The sequence below is a fragment of the Danio aesculapii genome, chromosome 10, assembly GCF_903798145.1.
Source record: "Danio aesculapii chromosome 10, fDanAes4.1, whole genome shotgun sequence".
Taxonomy (NCBI): Eukaryota; Metazoa; Chordata; class Actinopteri; order Cypriniformes; family Danionidae; genus Danio; species Danio aesculapii.
In genome coordinates this window covers 22,625,104-22,648,842 of record NC_079444.1, presented here as the reverse complement: position 1 = coordinate 22,648,842, position 23,739 = coordinate 22,625,104, and the positions used below count along the sequence as shown (strand labels likewise).

Genomic DNA, 23,739 nt, shown 5'->3' with positions numbered 1-23,739 from the left:
AAAACATATGCTGGATAAGTTGGTGGTTCATTCCGCTGTGGCAACCCCTGATTAATAAAGGGACTAAGCCGAAAAGAAAATGAATGAATGTATTTTTGCAATTTGCAAATTGTTTCTATGTTTTGTTTTGTTTTATTTTTATTAAGTTTTTTACATTTATACAATTGGATTTTTATGCAAAAGTATCAAATGTATTATCACATAACTTATTTTATATTTGTATGAGGAGTTCAGATTCAAAAGCCTCTAATTAGTGCACTGAAATTTTCTTTAAACATTTTTCTCAGGCTCTTGTGTGAAGGTTTTGTCATTTCACTTTCATCCTGATCAACAGGTTCTTTTTATTGGCTTTAAAGTGAAATTACTAAACTGACACCCAGGACAAAGTGTTCTTATTGCAAAATGTTACTATAACAGACTGCCACAGTGGTAATTTAATATAAGTACGGAAACAGATCGTTCATTAATAAGTATAGTAATAGAATAGAATAAAAGAAATTGTTTTTTATTAGAAACAACATCAACAAATATACAATTCTAGCAAGACATTGAATTAAAATTAAATACAAATTCAAGTTTACAATATACATTTCACATATAGCCAGCTAAACAATAATGTGGATATAACCAAAATGTCAGTATAAGACAGCATATAGTATATTAACTTCATACATCAAGTTCAGTTTTCAGTAAACTTAACTTTTAGCGATAATAACAGTATTTTTAATTTTTTTATTATTGATGAATTGAAGAGATTCCATATATAAATATCAATCAAACAAAACTTCTACAATTAATACTTTTTACGAATGTAAAATTTGTCAAGTAAAAATTCCAAAGACTCTCTTTTTCATTCATTCATTTTCAATAAAAAACAAACTAACAAACAAAACACTCGCTTTCTCTAGCACTAGCAGTTTCTTTATATAATTAGCACTTTCCGTGTGTAGGCTGCCTTTTTGTGTTGATTTGCTAAATGTATATTCAATTGTAAGTCGCTTTGCACAAAATCGTCTGCCAAATTACTAAATGTAAATGTATATTGCGTTATAACCACACAAAGACGTCTCTATTTTTCAGATGCACTTAGTCGTAGTCTCTGTAAAACAGCACCACGTGCTGGTGGAAATGTACAACTGCACGAGTGCTGTATCAGGTGAGCAGAGAGCAGTTATTTGACTATCATTGCAGTATGGAAAATGAGCACACAGGGACACTTTTAAAAAGTTATTCAGATGAGTTTCTCAAGCGGAGCTGTGTTTTATATAAGCCGAATGGACCCCCGGGCTGTTTTGTTGGTGTTTTTCTGCTTTCCGTTTGTGAATGTGCTCTCTGAAGTGCAGAAAGATTTTTCGGAAGAATGCCGTAAATTCATGTATATGGGCACCCCGCCGCGGGGTCTGGAGAGCCGCTACCTTAAAAAGATCTGTCAGCGTTATAACGGCAAGCCCCGGTATGTCACTCTGTATGATGTGGTGGATCACATCCCGGTTTATTCCGCCTACACCTTCAAACGCTCCGACGGCTCCAAGAAGGTCGATGTTCCCTGGATGTTCGAGCCTCAGGTAACCAGCAGTCGAGTTGTCAAGCTTTGTCAAACTTTTAAACACTTCAGTCAACAACTTTGTAATATAGATACATTTGAAAAGTTTACATAACTTCAGTAAAGAAAATATTGTTTGTTTTTACCGAATTTTGGTCAAAACACTTATTATCTGTCGCACACAGTGACTAATCCACTAACAAAATCTCACAAAGCTGTTAGGTTGATCTTAGGCTTTTATTACCTTGTATCTAAAACCATCTAAACTTGTGCCTTATCTGGTCTCCCAGGTAGTTCTGGTGACTAGTTTTCTTGACTTTCTTTTTTGGAAGTCAGACTGCTGAAGAGTTAAAACAGCTGAACACCATCTTATCAAAGCTGTGAGACCAGTTTAAACCAACTACAGCCACATTAAGCTTGTTTAAAATGAGACTTGTTTTTACTGTGTTTCAGTATAACAATCTCCGTCGACAATATGCACCATAAAATAAATGATAGTCACCATTAACACTCACTGGACAAGTGCATATCTTGTTAGCATCTGTAGAATACTTGTCATCTGGTGCTTTAGTTGCTATATGAGAAGGTCTTGATTGATCAAGGAAAGATAAGCAATAGTTTTTACGCAAGTTTGCCTTTTAGCATCTCTAAACTAAAACAGAGTTTAGTAATATCAAAATGCTAAGTTTTCCCAGGTCAAAGATGCTGGAGTAATGTGGATGGCAGGCATAACTTCAACAAAACATTTTAAGTGTAAACAATGCCTTAGTCTCAACTTGTTGCCTGGTTTTAGATGTGATGTAAGCCCTTTTTTGCTAGAAATACAACCAAACTGCTAAACCAGTTGAATCCTAGCCCCATCCTAGTCATGCTCTGAGACCAGTTTAAATCAGTTAAAACCAAATTAGGCTTTAGTCAACCAGTCTCATGCTGTATTCACACAAAAAGGACAAGTGAAAATATGCATTGCATCACTTGCTCTAGATTACTCACAGGATGTTTTTCAACTCATGTGAATTTTCTGCTTGTCAATTTTTTAACTTGTACAGAAAACAGAACTGAGGAGAATATTGCGCAAGGCTGATTTATACTTCCGCATCGAGTGAACGGCATGACCCACGGCGCCTGCCTTGTGCGTAGTTGTGCATTTATACGTCTGCGTGCTGTTTGTGTTGCTCTGCACAAACACTTTCGAAACGCCAGCTGGCAGTAGGTTATGTTCTGTTCCTCTGTATCAAGTTTCTTCGCTGGTATTTAGTTTTTTTTCTAAATGCTACAAGTAGCTAAAACTACTTTTAGGCGGGAACTGGCAGATGTGGAACAACTTTATTTGTAAGGTAAACACAAAAAAAGTTTCCATCTAGAGCTACTTTACGGGACTCGAGACTTGTAAACAATTGCTCCGTTTGGGCTCGCTGCTCTCAGCACCGCCCACATTTGTCAATACTACCAAGTCGGCCAATCACAGCGCTTGTGCTATGCTTCGTTGAGAAGTTTAGTTCAATTTTTTGAGAGGGCTATGCAACCACTCAAAGGCTGCGCTGGACCTTATGCGAGCGCTTGACGCAGAAGTAGAAATCAGCCTTTAGCATCATTTGCATTGGCTTTGTATGCTATCTACTCTTGCGAATATTTACATCCGTGTTTGGCATGAATATACTTACATAATATCTAAATTCTTTTTAAAAATCTTATTTAAAATAAAAATTTGTATATGTTGTTAAGCATACTTTTTAACGTTACATTTTTTCTCCACTACTGCAGCTCTCCACAACATCAGACTCTGGTGAAATGCAGGCTTTCCCTCCAAATGTTCACGGCAGTTTTTCAGACACCCAGGCTGTTTTGGAGGACTACTCAAATATTGTTGAATTTGAACGAGGTCATCTAAACCCCGACGAGCACCAGGCTCACCCCGATGACAAGGCGGCCACCTACACCCTCACCAATGTAGTCCCACAGGTTCGCGAGTTCAACATCGGCCACTGGAAACGACACGAGCACATCATCCGCCGGCGACTCAACAACTACTGCCGCGGTACAGCCTACATAGTCACAGGGGTCACCACGTCTGGTAGGATGATCCGTAGGTACAACATCAATCGAGTGGCCGTTCCTACTTACCTGTGGTCAGCGTACTGCTGCGTCGACTATGATCATAATGCCCCATTTGATGAACGATCAAAATTCCCAGCCTACGCATCCCATGGCCTCAACGAGAAAGAAGCACCGGAAGTCATAGAGATGTCCGTGCAGCAGCTGGAAGATTTCTTGAAGAAGAACACCTTTGTGGACAAGAAGTTTCAGCTTTTTTATGAGAACTGTGACCCTAAGGAATAGTGATAGGCCACACCAAAGCTCAAAGTTTACTTAGCATTTTGATGTACATGTTAGACCAGCCTGATCTCACGAGGAAACGTAACTATTTTACGCTTTGCTAGTTTAGTGGCTAATTCGTACAAATTCGTACAAGTTCAGTCATACGAAAATGTACGATTATAAAAAGGAAGGATGGCAACCAACCCCGCCCCTAACCCCAACCGTCATTGGGGGATGAGCAAACCGTACTAAATTGTACAAATGAGATCGTACAAATCCATACGAATTAGCCACTAAATCAAATAGCTACGAATTGCTGTGAGATTGTGTTTGTTAGACACACGTACACTAGAATGATTAATACTTGTTCAATGTCTGCACTTTTTTCTTTCCGAAAGTTATGAGCAACAGAAAAGTCTTTGTATTTTGCAGATATCTTGTAATTGTAAACATTGGCATTCTTTTGTCATCTTCAGTAGTATGTTGCAGTTCTTTTTAATTCCCTGTTTATTCATAACTGCTTAACAACAGCCTGGTTCAGTTTAGACAGCTTGTGGACAAATTAAGTATTGTAAAAACAATTCAAAGTGCTTATGTGAGCTGTGCGATCATGAAAGTAATCATCTAGTCTGCGCATGTTGTGTACATGTAAAAACTTTAGTATACATTGGGCTTTAGGTATGTTTAGCTGATTCCGGTTGATTTTAAATGTGTGTTCTGTACACTAAATACTTTTGCCGTTCACTTTTAAATAAAAACTTCCAATCAGAACCAAATAGGAATTAGAATTTAGTTACAGAAAAAGGCCGTCTGTGCAGTTACTGTTTAAAAGTTTGGGGTTAGCAATATTTTTTTAGTCTATTATTTTCAACAAGGATTTTTAAGTATATTATTTTCACCAATGAATTTATTTGATTATATTTTGTTTTAATAACCATTAAACATTAAATCATTTAATAAAAATACCAGCATTTATTTGTTTATTAGTGATTTTAGTCTTAAATTAAAAATTAAAAGAACATCCACTTGTTAATTTGAAAAAAAAAAAACGTTTTTTAAATTAATTAAATGGCAAATGACATTGAAATGAACATATAAAATAAACAAAATGCAAATAAAAAATCTTTAAAAAAAATCTTGAATATGACTTTACTGTACTGCATCCTTGATAAATATAATAAAAAAAAATAAATACCTTATTTAATTCTTATTTAACCCAAATTTTTGGACAGTAGTGTATGTGCTTTAAAAACCCAGAAACCAGTACATCAATTTAAAGAACCATTACTGTTGTTTCACAAAGGGAAAAAGTCAAATAAAACAAAAAGTCATTGGACATAATGTTATTTATCTTTCATTTTATTTATTTGTTTCATCTAAAGAGTAAAATCAGTATGCATTACCCTCAACTGTTAAATGAAGATCTATTTTCACCTTTATTTTGTAAAAGTTGGACAGAGAGGACAGAAAATAGTGATGAAATGAGAGCAATTTAATGGCTATAATCATCTGTGGCTTTGGGGGCTTTATTAGGTCCATTAACTTGTTTATGAAACTGCAACAACTGATCTTTTCTCACTCGGTAAGCATGTTTACAACAATTTATCTGAATACTGTAACTCTTCTCAAATAAAAAATTGGCCACTTCATCATCTCTGTGTGCCTGCAGTCTGTCAATAACCAATATAAAAACATGACTCTTCTAGGTAATAGACTCCAGGTGTTCTGGATAAATACTTTCGAAGTCAAACAACAAATAAAGCTCTTATCAAACTCATATTGCTTGATCAAATTAATATGCGCTGTCTGCAGATTCTTTTCAAAGTGAAAGTTGCTTTTGTGTGCGCATAAAAAGCACAATGGTATGACTGAGACGTAGCTTGTGTAATATCAGATAAATAACTAAAATGAAGGCTCGATCCTTTATAATCCCTTGTTCACACAGGACACTATACAGCAGGCTTATCTCGGTTCTTTTTTCCTCCATCACCTTTTCACTCCATTGAGAACTATTTGTTCTGTCATGATGAGGAACTTAGCGTGGCTTGATTTGCATATTATAAGACAGTAATACAAGTCACCATAAAGTTGATTAGCTCTCTAAAAAGAGAATGAAGGGCATACGTGGAGAAACAGAGAGGGAGCGAACGTGTGATAAGGTTTCATACATATTATTTGCCTTTTATATTTGCTCTTTGAACTGTCATATCTGTCTCTATTGATTACCAATTAACAAGAAAGCTGCTGGGTCAAGTTAGGGTCAGTTATTTTAATATCACTATTTAAAATATTGGATTCCCATTTTACTGTATTTAAAATAAAGTAGTTTCAAGCGTTCACACTTAGATATTGCTTCATAATAATAGCAGGTTTGGCGGGAGAGAACTCTGAGCTTGGAGATAATTGAGCCCAGGGCTCCCGCCTGGTCAATGAGCATGTAAGGGAGTACGAGATCAGGTAGTTCTCGAGAGCTCCCCCTGGTAAAGAAGGAAAAGAGCGAGATGGGGATGGGGGATTCTACAAAAAACGAAGATAAGGGTGTCATGCTAGTCGGGCTGTTTATAGTAAGTTTGGAATGATCCGATTGGCTTACTAATGATTACTGATGAGAAACCAGCGGCAATCAATCATATCATGTGCTCCTCTCGAAAGTAGTTTGTGAAACTTCACTTATTCTTGTAGTTTATTCCTTTGTTATTCCTATGATTTTGATTATTGATTTGATTATTTTCAATATTAAAAACAGATACAATTAAGTGCAAAAGTTGTTTTCTCTATTTAAAAGGCATGTCTAAGATGAATTTATTGATATGTGACATACTGGTGTCAGGAATACATGACGGCACAGTCTAAAAGAATCCTCAACCCTAAATTCTGGAGTGTCATTCGATGAAAAGAAACAGAATCAGCAGAAGAAAAAAGTACATTATGAGAGGGTCAGAGAAATTTTAGAGATGGCAGATGTCAAAAAAATAACTGGCTTTAAAACTCCAAGCTCAACTAGGCTCCATGTTTAAGTTTAAATTCTGATGGTATGATAACCTTGAATAAAAATATCACAGTTTCACGGTATTGCGATTACTGCTCTAATTTAATTATTTTTTCAATGTCTGGGTAAAAACAGGGTTTCTGCGGGTTTCATCATGTCAAATGTAAGACTTTTAAAGATCTTTTCAAGACCATTATGAATGAAATTTCAGACTTTCACAGGGCAAAATGCTAATAATTTTCTGTAATAACCAGTGGATTTTTTTTTACTTGCCCCATTAAAATTAAAATTCAGTTATTTTCTAGCCACATTTTTAAATAATGTGTCAAAACAAGCAAACTCTAGTTATATACATATATTTTTATTAGTATAACCTTTCTTTTTAAAAAAAAAGACAAGTTTTAAAAGCTATAATAAAAATATATATGCACAAAATAAATTTATGCATAAAAACATGGAGAACTTTTAAATGTTATTGTTAGGATGTGAGGAAGACAATTAAACCATATTGCTAAATAGTTGATAAAAATTTATTTTTTCAAACTTTTTTTTGATGGATTTGTTGATTGTACTGATTGGCTATAACTTTACATGGACAATTAGTGAAAATTAAGACCTGTTTAAAAGTATTTAAGATCCACAACAGCAGATTTCAGAGAATTAAATAGTTTTTAAGGCCGTAAATTTAGTTTTTGAAATTTAAGACTTTTTGAGACCCTGCGGACACCCTAAAAAAACTAAAACTTTTTTCCTTTTTCCTTTCTTTTGAGAAACATTTAATGTCATGCTGCTGTCTTCATCATTTTCAAAAACACAGATCTTTGGATGTTTTTTTTTTTCTGCTGGAGATACTGTTGTTCTAAAAAACTTTAAATAAATAAATAAAATAAAATAAAAAATCTCACACATATCTTAGGAATGGTATTCAGAACATTTTGCCAGTTTTAAAACCTTGAATTTTCCAAACCATGGTATACCTTGAAAATGGCTATCGTCCCATGCCTCGTGAAATCTACCCAAAAAGTTTTTGGCAAATCCAGCAAGTTGTATCAGGAGTTAATAAATCAGAATGAATTTATTTGAAATGTACACTTTACTCTTAAAAATAAAGGTTCCTTATTGGCATTGACGGTTCCATAAATAATGTTTAACATCCATACAATATTAACAATTTCCTGTAGAAACTACAGTAACTTACTGTAAATCAATTACAGCAAAAACACTGTATTTACATTTACACCATAAGTTATCTTTACTGCAAATATAGTCATTTTCCCAATGCAACTTTAAAATACAGTAACATATCGCATATCTGTCTCACAGCAAAAAATTAAAAAACTACAGTTCATATTACAGTTAAATATGGTGTTTACCAAAAAACGTTAACAGTGTAGGGGGATAGAGTATACACCATTAACAATTTCTTGTAGAATCTACAATAACATACTGGCAGCAGTTTGCCAGTAACTTACTGTAAATAAATTACAGCAAAAATACTGTACTTACATTTACAGCACCATTTATCTTGCTGTATATGTATTTACAGTATTGCATATCTTTACTGTTAAAATACAGTAATTTTCACAATGCAACTTCAAAATATAGTAACATAATGCATAACGCTCCTACAGTAAAATACAGTTCGTATTACAGTTAAATATCGTGTAATTTACAAAAAATTTTAACAGTTTATAGAAGCTTTACATTTTACAAAACGTTCATTATCTAATAATATATTTTTTATATTTTATGTGGTTATTTGAAATACTTTAAAAAGGTCATTTTATAAGCATTCAAAATTTCTTTGAGGAACCCAGAATAGCTATTTCATGGCATCACTGCAGAAACTTTTGAAACTTTTCCAAGGAACCCTAAATATGCAATTTTACATTTTATATTGTAAATAATGTCTCATGCAATAGAAACCCACATTTTAGATGCACAGTACATTTTGTGTCTATGATGTCAAATGTTTGCAGTCTGTGAGCTTTTGGCAATATCTGCTGCTATTTTTACCACAACACAACCTTTCGAGAGTCTCAATTTAATGCATCCTTTCAGAATAAAAATATCCCTTTCTTTCCAACAAAAATGCCGTACTGACCATCAAAATGTCCACAACACCAACAGTGCAGGGGACAAATTTATAAAATGTTACACTCTCATATAAAAGAGCAAAAGTCAACATTCAAATAATTTAGAATTGATTAGTTCAGAGCTCTCAGTCTTTTGCATTAAGCTAAAAGGGTGTCATATGCTCAGACCTGATGTGACGATAAGTATTTCTCCATGTATGCAAACAAATTACATTAAAAAACGCATTAAAAATTGTTTCGATATTTAAAATTGTGCTAACTCCACATAAAAGCCAAGTTCAAGCCAAGAACAATGTTTTATTATTTCTGTTCAGCCACACAAAACCCTAGATCCAGCTTGTAGCACTACACCTTGAAGTCAAGCATGGAGCAGTTTTAGGCAAAGCATGGCCAGTTCTGTTTTGCTTATCTAATCGATGTTATTCAAAGGAGACAGCTTCGACTTTCACCCACTCACTCATTCTATCAAAGAAACTCTCAAGCCACTTTTGAGAAGCTCCATTGCCTAAAATGCAGCTCTCTAACCTCCTCCTGGCCCTTGCCGGCACAATGTGGTTCTCCGAACAATGGGGAACTGCAATCGTGGTTGAAGACTTCAACCATATAGAGAGATGCAAGGACTCGCTGTATATGGGAACACCACCACGCGGCTTCAAAGACCCTAACCTCAAGAAGATCTGCCAACGCTACGCTGACAAACCCAGATTTGTGACTCTGTATGATCCCAAAATCCGCATCCCAGTTTACTCCGCATACAGCTTCAAGAAAACAGAGGGTGATCGGCGTGTGGACTATCCCTGGATGTACGAACCTCAGGTATGATGATAATCACTCTTAGTAAAACACTTGGTTCACTTTCTATCATTATAGACAACAAACTGATTAAACTGAATACCAATGACATAAAATGTAATCTATTATGCAGTTTAGGTATTACTTTTTAATTACTTTTTAATCAGTAACCAAACTTCAGTAGCCCTTGTGCAATGATAATATTATCTATGAAAATATTGTAATTATTGTTTTACAATATGCAAGACAACATTACTAAGCATGTCATTCACTAAAAAAACTAATTTGAAAAATGTCTCTGTAATTCAAGTTATCATTATATACTGTATGATTGACTAATAAGCCACAGGGACATTTTCCTGCTTAGTATTACTGTAGTGAACGCTAAAGTTCCATCCACATAGGTTTTTGATGCTTCTTGTTGGAACTATAGGTTGTTTTTTGATATTCGTTCTTCAGCGGCCTTGCGTCCTCGTGTTCTCGTGTAACGTCATCATCAGCTGCCAAAGTTCAGTTCCAATACTCAAGACTGCAATAACAGAGGATGCGTGAAATTTCCCGGATGTGTTCTTGATATCGAGGAAGTATGGATGCAGACTTGAGCACCGAACTCGCTCTAGAAGTCCCAGAAATCATTGTGACTGGAGGTGGGAAGCACAGCATTTTAATTAGATCTATTATTAGTTCAGAGACATAACTTATTTACCTTAGGAGTTTCTCTAAATGAAATGGTTAAAGTAAACATTACCATGGACATCTTAATAAAGGAATAAACACATTAAGGGTGTTTGTTTGCTGAAATTCGTATTAAAATCTGTTTTATTTATAGTGTGCAACGTATATTTATGCTTTTATGCATAGTATATCTTTTGAAAAGGGGAAAAACAATAAATCGTTGTATGCTGTAATGTTTAAATAATTTTCCATTAAAAAACGTGTGAAGGTCATGTGACCATCAGGAAGAACGCAGCGTCTCATTTCTCAAAGGACGTGTTCTCTGTTCTCGTGGTCTGGTAGTTCGTTCTACTGAGGACACCTGGCAACACCAGTCTCCACAAGAACGCAAGTCCATTCTCTGCGTTCTTGGAATTGAGAAACAGCCGTAGACTTAGAAACACTTAGAACACTGAATCATTTAACTGATTTTTAGTTAAAATCATTTAACTACGCCCTTAAAGGGTCTGTTTTAGAGTGCATTAAATGAGCCAATGATTCATTCATAAAGACAGTTGCTGATTTTGCTTCTCAATGAATCTGTAATTTTGAATGAGTCATTTGAATGAATGATTCAATCAATCACTACTACAGGGGTTTGTCACCATCTACTGGTGTTTTTTATTTTCATTGTTATTTATTTATTGGTGACAGGTCTAAATCAGCAAAGGCCTGGCACACAAACATTCATTTACCTTCGGCTTAGTCACTTTATTCATCAGGGGTCGCCACAACGGAATGAACCACCAACTTATTCAGCATATGTTTTATACAGCGGATGCCCTTCCAGCTGCAACTCAGTATTGAGAAACACCAACACACACTCATTCACACACATACACTATGACCAATTCAGTTTATTCAATTCGCCTATAGCACATGTCTTTTGACTGTGGGGAAACCGTAGCACCTGAAGGAAACCCACACGAGCCAGGACTGGAACCAGTGACCTTCTTGCTGTGAGACAGTGCCAACCAATGAGCAACCATGTCACCCGGCACACTCAGCAAAATATTGAATTATCATTATTGTAATGAATGACAAGATTTCTTATTTTTATTGACACCGTGTGCTTTCAGTGTGTTGAGATGCTTTAAGCACATCACATGAACATTTAGGAAAACGCATTGCAGGCACTTGTTAGAGAGAGTGTTAAAGGGAAAGTTGAGTAAAGAAACTCACTAATACTGATTAGATACTAAGTACATTTTCAGTTTTACATCAACTATCCTTTTAAAGGCACAGTATGTAATTTAGAGGGTGCGTATTTACAACAAAGAAGAATATAGATGACGCTGCGGCTGAGTGAGAAATCATGGGAGTTGTGGTCTTTATTACATCCTAAAGGACTATTCAAAACGTATTACCGTGGTAGTACGAAGCAAAGTAAGGCTGAAAGCCATTCAAGTGACACAAAAGCACTGAAGCAATTACTGATAAGAGATGAGCATGTCACGGCACGAAAGCAGCAGAGCTTTTATTATGCCACAGTCCACAGCTTCTGGCTTTTCTAGTCATAGTCATGTGAGGATTGAAGCAGCGCTGTTTTATCATACTAAATTAGCTATATGGTTCGTTAAAATGCTGCTCTGAGCAGTCTAATAAAACACACAACATGCTAAAGCACCTTTAGTGTTGTATAAAACCAAACTGGAAACTGAGTGTGTATTACATCATAGCATGCAGGCAACACATGACACTGTCCATGTCACTAGTTAAAATTGCTCATTTATCTGGATTTGAACATTCGTTGAAACATTATAACAAATTATAATATTACAACATTATAACAAATTATAACGGTATTCCAGTGGTTTTCATACAAATCATACAAATTGTGCATTTTGAGTAAACTGCATTATATACAAAAGTAATTAGAGATCTATATAAAAGGATACACAAGTGTATTGTGCATGGGCTAATACTCTAATAATGTGGTGATCTCTTTTCCAGCTTGCAGAGATTGATGGGAATGGGAACATGATGCCGTTCCCTACTGGATACTTACACATGAAGTTTGAGGACAGCCAGGCAGTTTTGGATGACTATTCAGACGTGGTTCTGTACGAGAGAGGGCACCTGAATCCAGACCAGCACCAGTCTGACCCTCAAGACCGAGCGGCCACATACACGCTCACCAACGTCGTGCCAGAAATCCGCGAGTTCAACATCGGGCCCTGGCGCCAATATGAAGAGCGCATCCGCGTGCGCCTCAACAACTTCTGCAGGGGCACAGCTTACATCGTGACTGGCGTTATCCACGCTGGAAACATGATCCGACGTAACAACCTGAATCGCGTGGGCATCCCCGAAGATGTGTGGTCTGCTTACTGCTGCACCGACTACGACCGAAACTCACCGCATGTCGAGCGCATCCACTTCCCGACCTACGCGGCCATCGCCAAGAACGCAAAAGAGGGAAACACTGTTCAAGAGCTCACGGTGCTGGAGCTCGAACTCATCCTGACGCAGAGAATGAATGTAGACATGAACTTCCAGCTCTTCTATGATAATTGTAACTCACCTTCACCTCTTCCTCCTTACCTTCTTCACAGCGTATGATCTGACCTGCCTGCAGTTCTATAGCTTTGGTTGTGGGTTAGTTTTTTCCATACTTTCTTCTTTCCTGTAGCTTTTCTAGGCATTTCCTTTTAAACATAGACATTTTGGTCTGAAGCATTTAAATAAATTGGTCAAAAGTAACATTTATGTTAACACTTTTAAATAGGCTAACAATTCCCACTATTAACTACTGACTTATTATCTGCTTATTATTGAGATATTAGCTGTTTATTAGTACTTATAAAGTACACTCTTATTCTATATCCCTATCCTACCCATTGCCTAAGCCCAACTACTTTACGAGTTATTAATAAGCAGCAAATTATTAGTTTACTGACCTAAAAATTTATAGTTCATGGTTTGTTAATAGGGTAAATTGGACCTTAAAATAAACATTGCCCACATTTTAATTATATCTTTAAATAAATGCTTTAAATATTAAACTATTTATTCATTAAATAATCTTAAAAAGCATCATTTAAATAAACAATTTATATCTGGAAGATATATTACTACACGTTTTATGTATTTTGACCAAATTCATTCATCTTCCTACGGCTTGATCTCTTATTCATCAATGGTCGCCACAGCAGAATGAACCACCCAAAGGAGACCAAATAACTGTTTCAACAACATAAGAGACAAAATATGTTGTTGGCGTATATAATAATTATAATTCATCTGTGATATTTTAAGAATACTTTGTAATTGACTTTAAAGAGCAACACAATAATTAAATGACCTCGTTATATTTTATTTCAACTCTCTGCCTACAGATATTTTATTGCTTTTATCTTATATACTATTACGTTAATCCTCCAATAAATGAAAGTGTGATCATCACAAACTTATTTTGCATACACATGTTACTGACACCACTTGATGTTCTAGGTTGTATTTCTTGGTTTTTGTGGTATAGAGATGGTGTGTTAAAAAATAAAGATGAAAAATGTCACACACTTGTGGAAATCAATAAAAACCTAAGAACAATTTTGGTTGTTTCATCATTAGCCACACACATGCAGTTTTCCTATGATTAAAGAATTATTTTCAGTAACAACAAGTGTATTGCATCGATAAAACATTGTGATAAATAGAGTTATGAATGGAGAAAATGTCTTATGAATTCTTTAAATCATTGGATATTAAAAACAGAGTGAAAATGCTCATGTTTTCATGTTCACTATTCTTATTATTCTTCTCCCAATTATGAGATTATTCTTTTGTCCAATTACAAGTTTTTATCTTGTTATTTCAAGAATATATCTTACAGATAATAGTCAGAAATGTGTGAAAGCATGAATAACAAAATGAAAAAGGCAATTGCAAAATTTTAATTGTGAAAAATAAACAAAAAGTCTTACAGTTACTTGTGAGATAAATATGCAACCGCAAGTTTATTAAAAATCTGAATGATGGGAAAATTGCCAGAACTAACTGTCAAGAAACATCATTTATAATTTGTAAAAACAAAATTGCACCTTTTATCATGGTGGAAACAAGCTTTAATGGAATTGTGTAATGCAAAATTAAACGCAGGGGAAAATAACAATTTCCATGTATAATTTTGAAGGGATAATGGTCAGAATTGTTAAAATTGAGACATTTTTTACCCCTAAGAATTGTGAGAAATGTGCTGAATGAGCAAACAGATGCAATTATCTGTTCTTTTTTATATTCTGGGGCAATAATGGGCTTCCGTAAAAACTTCAGTAGCACTGTAAGGAAATACAGTTTAGTGCACCTCAATTCACAGTCACACAGGACGAGTCTTCAAAAGCTGATCAATGAAATCTAACACCATATGTGTGAGAATAGTGGCTTGTGGGATATTCCTTTCAAGCTACTTAAGGCCATAATCTAATCTCAGAGAGATACAAATGAGGAAGGATATGCAAATACCATGGAGCGAATAAGGCTGAATAAGCCTTGACTCTCTCTCTCTAAAAGATATTCTGCTACTTTATTGTATTCCTTTCTCTAAATTGTGTTAATATCATTACTGGCAGCTGTTATTTTGTACCCATTCATAGTGCCAGTGAATGAATGTTTCTTGTTTTTCTGCAAGTACTATGGAGTCTTTTCCTGTTCTAGAAACAAAGAAAATGAGTCTAAAATGAGTGCAACATTTAATGAATATTTTTAAATAAAGCTCCAAGCTTTTTTTTTGTATTGACAAAATAAAAGAATCTTTTCGGGTTTCACACAGATAATTTCGTTATATTTTTCCTTTAGAAGAACATTAAATAATCTAAATTAAAGAATCATATTTTACTTGAATGAAAAGGTTCCAAGGGCGACGCAGTGGCTCATTGGTTAGCACTGTTGCCTCACAACAAAAAGGTTGTTAGTTCGAGTCATGGCTGGGTCAGTTGGCATTTCTGTGTGGAGTTTGCATGGTTTCCCCATGTTCACATGGTTTACCTCTGGGTGCTCTGGTTTCCCCCAAAGACATATGTTATAGGTGAATTAAATAAACTAAATTGGCCATAGTGTGTGAATGAGTGTATGGATGTTTCCCAGTACTCTGTTGCTGCTGGAAGGAAATCCGCTGCATAAAACATATGCAGGATAAGTCGGCAGTTTATTCCACTGTGGCAACACCTGATGAATAAAGGGATTAAGCTGAAGAAAAATGAAAAGTTTCCAAAGGTTCTTCACAGGACAACCAACAGCAATAGAGTGCATCTGTGTTCAAACAGCACTAAAGCTGAGAAGAGCACCGGGGCCTGGTCTATTATCCATGCTTGAGAAAGGTAACCTATTTTTTACAGCTCTTACCGACACAGTATTTACACTGCTAGTTGTAGTTCAGGGTGTGACCACAAGGTGGTGGTGCTGTAACACAAACAAACAAAAAAATGCCGAACACTACATTCTTCAAATTAGAAATTACAAATCCGGGGGAAAAAATGGCATACGTCAGAAAAAAAACATAATTAATCATCTTTCTTTCTTTCTTTCTTTCTTTCTTTCTTTCTTTCTTTCTTTCTTTCTAAAGTGCTTTAAAAGTATTTCTTTAAAAGTTTAACAAAAGTTCATCGCCAAACTGGTAGTGAGAGCATGTCGTCACACTGAACTCTACAAGTAGGCTATGTTGAGCAACAACAAAGTGACCGCCACAAACAGAGCAGACAGAACAGCGCCTGAATAGCCTACTAAGTTACCAAGGACGCAGGAGGAACAGGGTCATGCAAAAGTCAGATTGAGTGCACTACTCTATGTGTATACTACAGCAAAAATCTGTTCAGTGTGGAGTAACAGTAGTGTGCCAACAGGAACATACAATTCGGATTTAAAAACATTATGCATCTTAAAAATGCACTTTGCGGATGCAAACGTTTTCAGGTAAGCCACTTATCTTGGAGCAATACAATTAGAACAGAAAACTTCTGTGATTTAGTTTATGTAGGCTACTGTAGTTGTGATGACTGCTCACGTTAGTATTTTTGCACGCTACAGTGACCCCAGTAGACCCATTAATCCCCTATTTAGTACTCTGTTATTTTGCATATTTAATTTATTTTCATTAATAAATATATTAAATGTATTGCAACCTAATAATGCAATATGCTCACAGCTAATTTCAATGTTTGGCTACAGTCTCATATCATATTTATTTATTTATTTATTTATTTATTTATTTATTTATTTATTTATTTTTATGACGGATGATGCCTGCAAAGTTCACTTGTGATGGTCTCTTGCGAAAATTAATGGTTTAATTATAGTTAAGTAACTGAGCTATAATTACAATACCGCCTTAGCCTACTTTTGAACTTTTTTGTTTGTTTGTACAAAAACCACGGCCAATCATAATCGCAACATGTGTAATAGAGAGTAGCTTACCTTAAACATATAATTCATAAATTACTGCAATGACTTTATTTTAGTGTGTACTGGAGAGTTTTAAAGCCCGTGATGTGACAAGGCACACGATTTTGAAAAAATTTAGTTGAAATGAATTGTTCACTTGAGTCTCTTAAACTGAATTGGTTCGTTTAAAGCACGTGCTTTCGCGGTCTAATATATATATAAGTGTGTGAACGGTGTTTAACAAAAGGTTGAATCCAGTAACTTACCCATTTATAAATAACACAATTTTGCCACCCCAACTGAAATACAGCCCGCAGCCGCAGGAAACGATTCAGTGTTTCCGCTGATTCTAAAGATTCGAGTCACTGGCCCGAATCAAAAGTTCTCAACATTAAATGCGGAACCGCTTTTCCGTGTTGTTTAAATGTTTCAAAACGCTTTAAAATAGGAGCTGCTGCGCCATGCTATTTCCAGCTGCGACAACAGTATAAACACTAAAAGTCAAGACACTGAATGAAGAATCAGGGAACTACAGGAAGAAGCTTTTATCCAGGAGTTCAAGACACTGAGAGTAGTCGGCGAAGGTAGTGGTCTGAGGCTAATACAACACAACAATGAATCAGAAATTAACAATAAAAAAAATGTAACATTAACACATATCGTTTTGTTTTGGACACTTCTGAATCGCCAACCCATATTTGATTCCGTGGGTAGCGTGGCCGAGCGGTCTAAGGCGCTGGATTTAGGCTCCAGTCTCTCTGGAGGCGTGGGTTCGAATCCCACCGCTGCCAAACGCTTTGCTGCATTATAGAAGCTTCTTTGGTATTATTAGTTGATTATCAGTTAAAAAATATTAAAACAAAAGTGAGAGTTCACTTATAAATCTGCCACCATGTACTCAAGCTTACCTTTCTTTTGTTGAGCGCAGAATAAGTCATTTAAAAAAATGTTTAAAACCGCTCACCATTAACTACATACAGTGCTCAACATATATGTCCACCCCTCACAAATCAATCTTTTAAATTCAGATTTTTAATTGGAAGCTATACAATATTATATTTGTGCATATACATATATAGATTAGACAGGAAGTCAAATCTGGAGCTTGTCCAACAAAATATTTTTGCTATATTTAGCTTGAATTGAATTGTATTATCTTTCAATTTCTAAATATGTTTGGTGACTGAAATATTATTTTAATAAATATATCTGTTAAATAAATCAGTTTTGTTTAAATGCACCAAAACACATTGCCTATTCACTGAGAAATGGATAAATTGTTCATTAAATTACAAATTAAAATATTGTTTATTAACAATAACAGATTATACATTTGGCCTTAAAATAAAACAAACAATAAAATACATTTTAAAAGACTAATCTGTCACCACAAGGTCAATTAAATGTGCAAAACATAAACAATAAAAATACACAGCACAACTTCTAGCAAGTCCACACAAATTGTAAAACCTCAGGGTTTATTTGGGGTGATAATTGTTTAGGTTGAATATGTTGCTTGTGTTGCCAGACTTTTGACATACTTTACAGATTGTTTCAATCTGCTCCTTGGGACACTTCCGGTAGCCAAACCACTATAACAGAATTCCTACTGCCTTTTCTGTTGATAATTTCATTATCTTTGGATAATAACTCAAGGTTAGTTTACTTTGGTCACTGCTTCCACTCATTATTTCTTTATTTTTGTCGTCTTGTCGAGTTTGTTAGCAAAGTGCGGTAGGAAATGGTCTTTCAGGCATAGTTGTGAACCCCATGCATATATTGCTTTACGTGAAGCATTTGTAAAATCAGAGTGTTTTGTTTATCCTGTTAAGGCCTGGTGTTGGTTTTGATGGTGCTCGTGCGTTTGGTCTCTCCGCTGCGCCCCATCTGTGACCTGAGGGTTCTGGACCACTTCGTTCGAGAAGCTGGAGATTCAGAAGTCATCATGGTGAGGCCCAAACACACTTCACACCAAATGTCATTTTATTTTCAGAAACATATCATCTGTTTTTTTCTCTCTCAGCGAGGCTGCAGAGGAGGCTGTGGAGTGATGAAATCCTACTTTGTTCCTCTGACAAGAGTTGACTTTGCTGTTTGGGAACATATAGATGTGAGTCACAATGTACTATGTTTAAAATAATTGAATATAATAGTATAAAAGCATTATATTATATTATTATTATATTATATTATATTATATTATATTATATTATATTATATTATATTATATTATATTATATTATATTATATTATATTATAAAGTATTATATTATAAAGTATTATATTATAAAATATTATATTATATTATTTTATATTATATTATATTATATTATATTATATTATATTATATTATATTATATTATATTATATTATATTATATTATAAAGTATTATATTATAAAGTATTATATTATATTATATTATGTTATGTTATGTTATATTATATTATATTATGTTATATTATATTATATTATATTATGTTATATTATATTATATTATATTATATTATATTATATTATATTATATTATATTATGTTATACTATATTATATTATATTATGTTATATTATATTATATTATATTATGTTATATTATATTATATTATATTATATTATATTATATTGCTTTATTCATTTTGCCATTTTTCTGTGATTAGGATAAAGCAGCAAGATGGCAACATTATGCAAAACATTATTAAGAAAAAACATAACAAACAACAATATTCATCTTGCACAAATTATTTATCAATTGTTGAATTGAAGGTTTAAAAAGCTTTTATGAAGCCAGTTTTATATTTTAATTGAATATAAAATATTCACAATTATTGATGGTGATAAAACCACACAAAATTGGCATCATGCAAAAAAGACAACACATATAATACAAAGTCAATAACAAGCTTCATTCCTAAAATTGTATTGAAAATCCTTAATGTATTAATTGCTCATATGAATCCATTTGAAAACATTTTGTCAGTTTTCTTCATTATATTTTATTGTTATATATTATCTTTATTATTTTTCCTTTTCAATTTATATGTACAATAGTAACAGAGCAAAACAGATCTAAATTTTGATCACAAGAATTACTTTTATTTTGTAATAATTATTGATATAAACCGTTTTAAAAAGTTTTATTTTTAAATAAAACAGATCATCAGTTTACTATTTTACTTTACCGTTCACCATAGATTTAAGCTTCTCTCATTTCCTACCAGTACCTGTTTATATCCAATAGTAGTGAATTTATCAGACAATTGAAGCTTTATTTTCCATTGAATCTGCATGTCCAGTTTCAGATGCAGGCTGTGGAGGTCCAGACAGGACTGTCTCTGCTGCTTCAGGCTCTTAAAATGGCCAAGAAAACAGTCAGCAGCTCTCCACTATCAAACACACTAGAAAACAACATCAGTAACCTCCACAGCCTGGGCCAGATCATACACAGCCTCCATTTACAGGTATGGATGATGTCCATCTGTGAGAATCAAATCCTTCGGTTCTTCTTACTTGACGATCGCTGACTGTTCTGAAAATAACAGCAGTCTCTTTTTTAATCTGTCATTCACAGAAACTGCAGTCAGTTAGTCTGCCCTTTAATTCCTCTCTTTCTCTGTGTTGGTGGGATTCTGGGAAGTGTGTTTTTGATAGTTCAGTGACTGTGAGGGGAACTTTAGCCATGGCACTGCATGTTTCAGTGTTTGCTGGCGGTTCACCAGTGGTGAATGTTGCAATTACTGGAGACTAAACTTTTTGGCAACTGGACTTTTTTAACCTAGTTCTGTTGTGAAAGATGGAAAAGGATATCAAGTGTTGTTCACTGCTAGACATAATTCTTAGCTGCAGAGATGGTATAATGAAAATGTTAAGATAATACAATACAAATAAGAAAATAATAATACAGAAATGCTAAAGATAAAAAAATCTATGAATTTATACATGTCAACCCTCTCGTTTTTGCCGGGATTCTCTCGTATTTTACCATTCTATCCCGCTATCATCCTAACATGAAGTATTTTTCCATATTTCTCCCACCCATTTTTTTCTCCCACCCAGTTTTTCTTTTCTTCCACCCATTTTTTCCCCAACGTTACGTGCCTACCGGGTCTCCATAGATTTTCAATCAAAAGGAATAAAACACATTTGGTAACACTTTACTTGAAGGTGTTATTAGAATGTTATTAGACCTTTATAATATAAACAAATTAACATTTTACTCAAACACATTACCTTAAAAATCAACTACATCCAGAGAAAGCAAGTTTTCAAGTGGTCTCTTCATTTTTTTATATCTGTAAATATAAAAGAATGTCCACGTGTACTGAACAAATTCAGCCATAGTGAACGTAATCTCAAATGTCTATTTATTTTATTGTAATTTATTCTTAAACCTATGATCAATCCTCCATAAAACCTCCATAATATTAGCATATCTCACAAGAATTCATGTTTCAAATTCTGATCATTTTAATTGGAAATTCAATGAATCAATGCTCTTTTTGGCATGACAGACTGCTGTATAGACGCCTCGGTTCAATCAGAAGCAAAGTGCAAGTGAATACAAAAAGAAAGTTCACAGAAAATGCCATTTCTGTCATCATTCACTCATTTAACAAACAAGTTTGAGTTTCTTTCTTCTGTTGAACACAATGTAAGATATACTGAAGATAAAAAACAGCCATCAATTTCCATAGTATTACCACATAGTAGTAGCCCACCCTAGTACGCAGCAGAAGAAAGAAATTCATAGAAGTTTAGAAACATTAAAGGAGCAGTAAATGATGAGGAAATTGTAACATTTGAGTGAACTATCCCTTTAAGCTTTACTACTAGTAATAGCACCAAATAAACATAATTACATGCTTATATTAAGAAAGAACTCCCAAACTTTCCACAAAATTACTGAGTAAATTGTCATGAGTACAAAGTCAGCAGAAAATTAAGAAATACATCACTTTTTTTTCAATTCAGATGAAGCCATAATCATAAATTGTCAGATGATTATAGTGACGATAGGGATGCCTTAAAATGTGTGTCTGATTTTATAATTCAGCTATTTTTTGTAAGGAGATATTTTTCCCTTCCTAGTAAATCAAAATCAAAGGCCCAAAATGTGATTCATTGCTGTCTGTGAAACTATGAGAGTGAATGGAAAGCTAAATCAATATATATCAATCATCATCGGTGAAGCACTCCATCTGTGCTAAAACATAATGAATCACGCTTAAACAACAACACCGTGCAGTACGCACAATACAGCTGGCAAATCTTCAAATGGAAGCGCTAACTAGCTTAGCGGCCAACGCTTCAAAGCCTTGCTTTGTTGCGTGCGTCGTGGCTGTTTTACCAGGCCAAATCCAATCAGATTCTAGAGCTGCAATTTATCCATTTTGTGAATTTTGGGGATGATCAATTTTCCCTAATGAGTGCGCTGTGTTTGCGCAGCAGGCCGAGTCCACAGTTCTTCCAGATGATTCAGCTCCTGCCAGCTCACAGACGCAGGAGGTCTCGTCTCTCCCAGAACTTCTGCAGGTGCAGAGCAGCTTCCTGAGAGGAAAAGTCCGACTCCTGCTTTCAGCTGCTCCAGCATGCCAACGGCAAAACAGCTGATACCAGATAACCGCCACAAGCTGGACCACAACACTTGATGGAGACATGATACTCAGGCTTAAATCTTAATTTAACCCAAAAGGAGAATCATTTACTCACCCTCATGTTGCTCCAAAGACTTTTATTCATCTACAGGACCTAAATGAAGATATCTCAAATCAAATCTGAGGGTGCGTTCACACCTGTGAATGCTTTTTGTTCTTGGTGTGGTTCACTTTCACACTGCAAAGTTTCCAAACAGACCAAAATAGTTAAAACAAGTCACATGCTCGTAAACTCTCCTCACATTGCTCAGAGTTTGGTTTATTTTCCAGGATTCCGCTCAGCTGTCATATGTTGTTATTTTAATTTATGACGATGAGAAATGAGACATTGGTGCGCTTTAATTTTGAATAGTGACACCCACAGACATAAGCTATGTTTCCATCCAATTTATGAACAAAACAGGAATATCGCATTAAACGTGCAAATAAAGCAGAGTTTCCATCCAATGAGTCAAAGAAAACACAATCGTCACTTCCTGATTAACTGGTGCCAGATATCAAAAGTAAAATCGGAATTTATTGAGGTAGGAGAAGCTGCGTGAATCTTTTCTATATTTAATAAATCACTTGCGTCTCAGAAGGCAAATGCCGACACGCAATAATTGCATGGTGGCATTTGAAGGCGTGAGACACGAAGCACAGATGCTCTTGACAGTTCTGGAGGTCATTAATAATATAATAACACTAATACTGAAATGGTTAAGGTGTTTTAGAATGACCAAAACAACATTTCAGATGTTGTACAATGTGCTCAGCCGGCTGGTTTATCCATTCACACACATTTTTAATATCACATGATCTCTTATAACAAAATCACATGACCTTTTTTAAATGCGCATACTGGAATTTGTTCAGTAAAAGTGTTTCCATCGTAGTTTATGCACTTCCTATCTTTTCTTATAGAATAAAAAGTTTATCCTACTCAGTTATGTGCATACCTTTTTTATGCACATTTTCAAAACTTATGTACATTATGGCATTACCATCAACCGTTTTTTATACGCATATATAAAATGCGCATAAAAATAGGTGGATGTAAGCATAGCTAGTGTCACCGAATATAAATCAGAGGTAAGACTTTCTCATGCATAGCCTCATTTCAATTGTCAAGGGTTGTAAAATATATATTGATTCTGTATCATAAGTCAAGTTAGACAGCATGCTTTTACTTTAGTATTCAACATAAAACACACTTTTACCGATACGAGTAATATCTCTACTCATTCTCTTTTGAAGTCAGATTTATTAGCCCCCTTTTGA

At 34.7% G+C, this 23,739-nt stretch overlaps 3 protein-coding genes and 1 non-coding gene across 4 annotated transcripts; all 4 read left to right on the top strand.

The window, feature by feature from the left end:
• The first annotated feature begins 1,164 nt into the window (after positions 1 to 1,164).
• Positions 1,165 to 4,732, top strand: zgc:172339 (uncharacterized protein LOC564384 homolog). The gene is made up of 2 exons (XM_056467113.1): positions 1,165 to 1,565; positions 3,308 to 4,732. The coding sequence occupies exons 1-2, from the start codon at positions 1,236 to 1,238 to the stop codon at positions 3,881 to 3,883; spliced, it is 906 nt and encodes a 301-aa protein (XP_056323088.1). The 5' UTR covers positions 1,165 to 1,235; the 3' UTR covers positions 3,884 to 4,732.
• Positions 4,733 to 9,438: 4,706 nt separating this feature from the next.
• Positions 9,439 to 14,031, top strand: LOC130236435 (endonuclease domain-containing 1 protein). The gene is made up of 2 exons (XM_056467137.1): positions 9,439 to 9,763; positions 12,407 to 14,031. Exons 1-2 carry the CDS (start codon positions 9,458 to 9,460, stop codon positions 13,013 to 13,015), a joined length of 915 nt encoding a protein of 304 aa, XP_056323112.1. The 5' UTR covers positions 9,439 to 9,457; the 3' UTR covers positions 13,016 to 14,031.
• A 2,316-nt stretch (positions 14,032 to 16,347) lies between these two features.
• Positions 16,348 to 22,577, top strand: epob (erythropoietin b). The gene is made up of 5 exons (XM_056467281.1): positions 16,348 to 16,363; positions 18,664 to 18,779; positions 18,855 to 18,941; positions 20,122 to 20,286; positions 22,271 to 22,577. The coding sequence occupies exons 1-5, from the start codon at positions 16,348 to 16,350 to the stop codon at positions 22,433 to 22,435; spliced, it is 549 nt and encodes a 182-aa protein (XP_056323256.1). The 3' UTR covers positions 22,436 to 22,577.
• trnal-uag (transfer RNA leucine (anticodon UAG)) lies at positions 17,541 to 17,622 on the top strand. Its single transcript has one exon. It is a non-coding gene; the product is annotated as a tRNA-Leu (tRNA).
• Positions 22,578 to 23,739: the final 1,162 nt, after the last annotated feature.

Bases quoted from the DNA above. Each gene is read 5' to 3' on its own strand.
- zgc:172339 (XM_056467113.1), top strand. From the start codon at position 1,236: ATGAGTTTCTCAAGCGGAGCTGTGTTTTATATAAGCCGAATGGACCCC. The intron at 1,566-3,307 runs GTAACCAGCAGT...CCACTACTGCAG, and splicing joins CCTGGATGTTCGAGCCTCAG to CTCTCCACAACATCAGACTC.
- LOC130236435 (XM_056467137.1), top strand. From the start codon at position 9,458: ATGCAGCTCTCTAACCTCCTCCTGGCCCTTGCCGGCACAATGTGGTTC. The intron at 9,764-12,406 runs GTATGATGATAA...TCTCTTTTCCAG, and splicing joins CCTGGATGTACGAACCTCAG to CTTGCAGAGATTGATGGGAA.
- epob (XM_056467281.1), top strand. The intron at 18,780-18,854 runs GTGAGGCCCAAA...TTTCTCTCTCAG, and splicing joins GAGATTCAGAAGTCATCATG to CGAGGCTGCAGAGGAGGCTG. The intron at 18,942-20,121 runs GTGAGTCACAAT...CTGCATGTCCAG, and splicing joins CTGTTTGGGAACATATAGAT to TTTCAGATGCAGGCTGTGGA.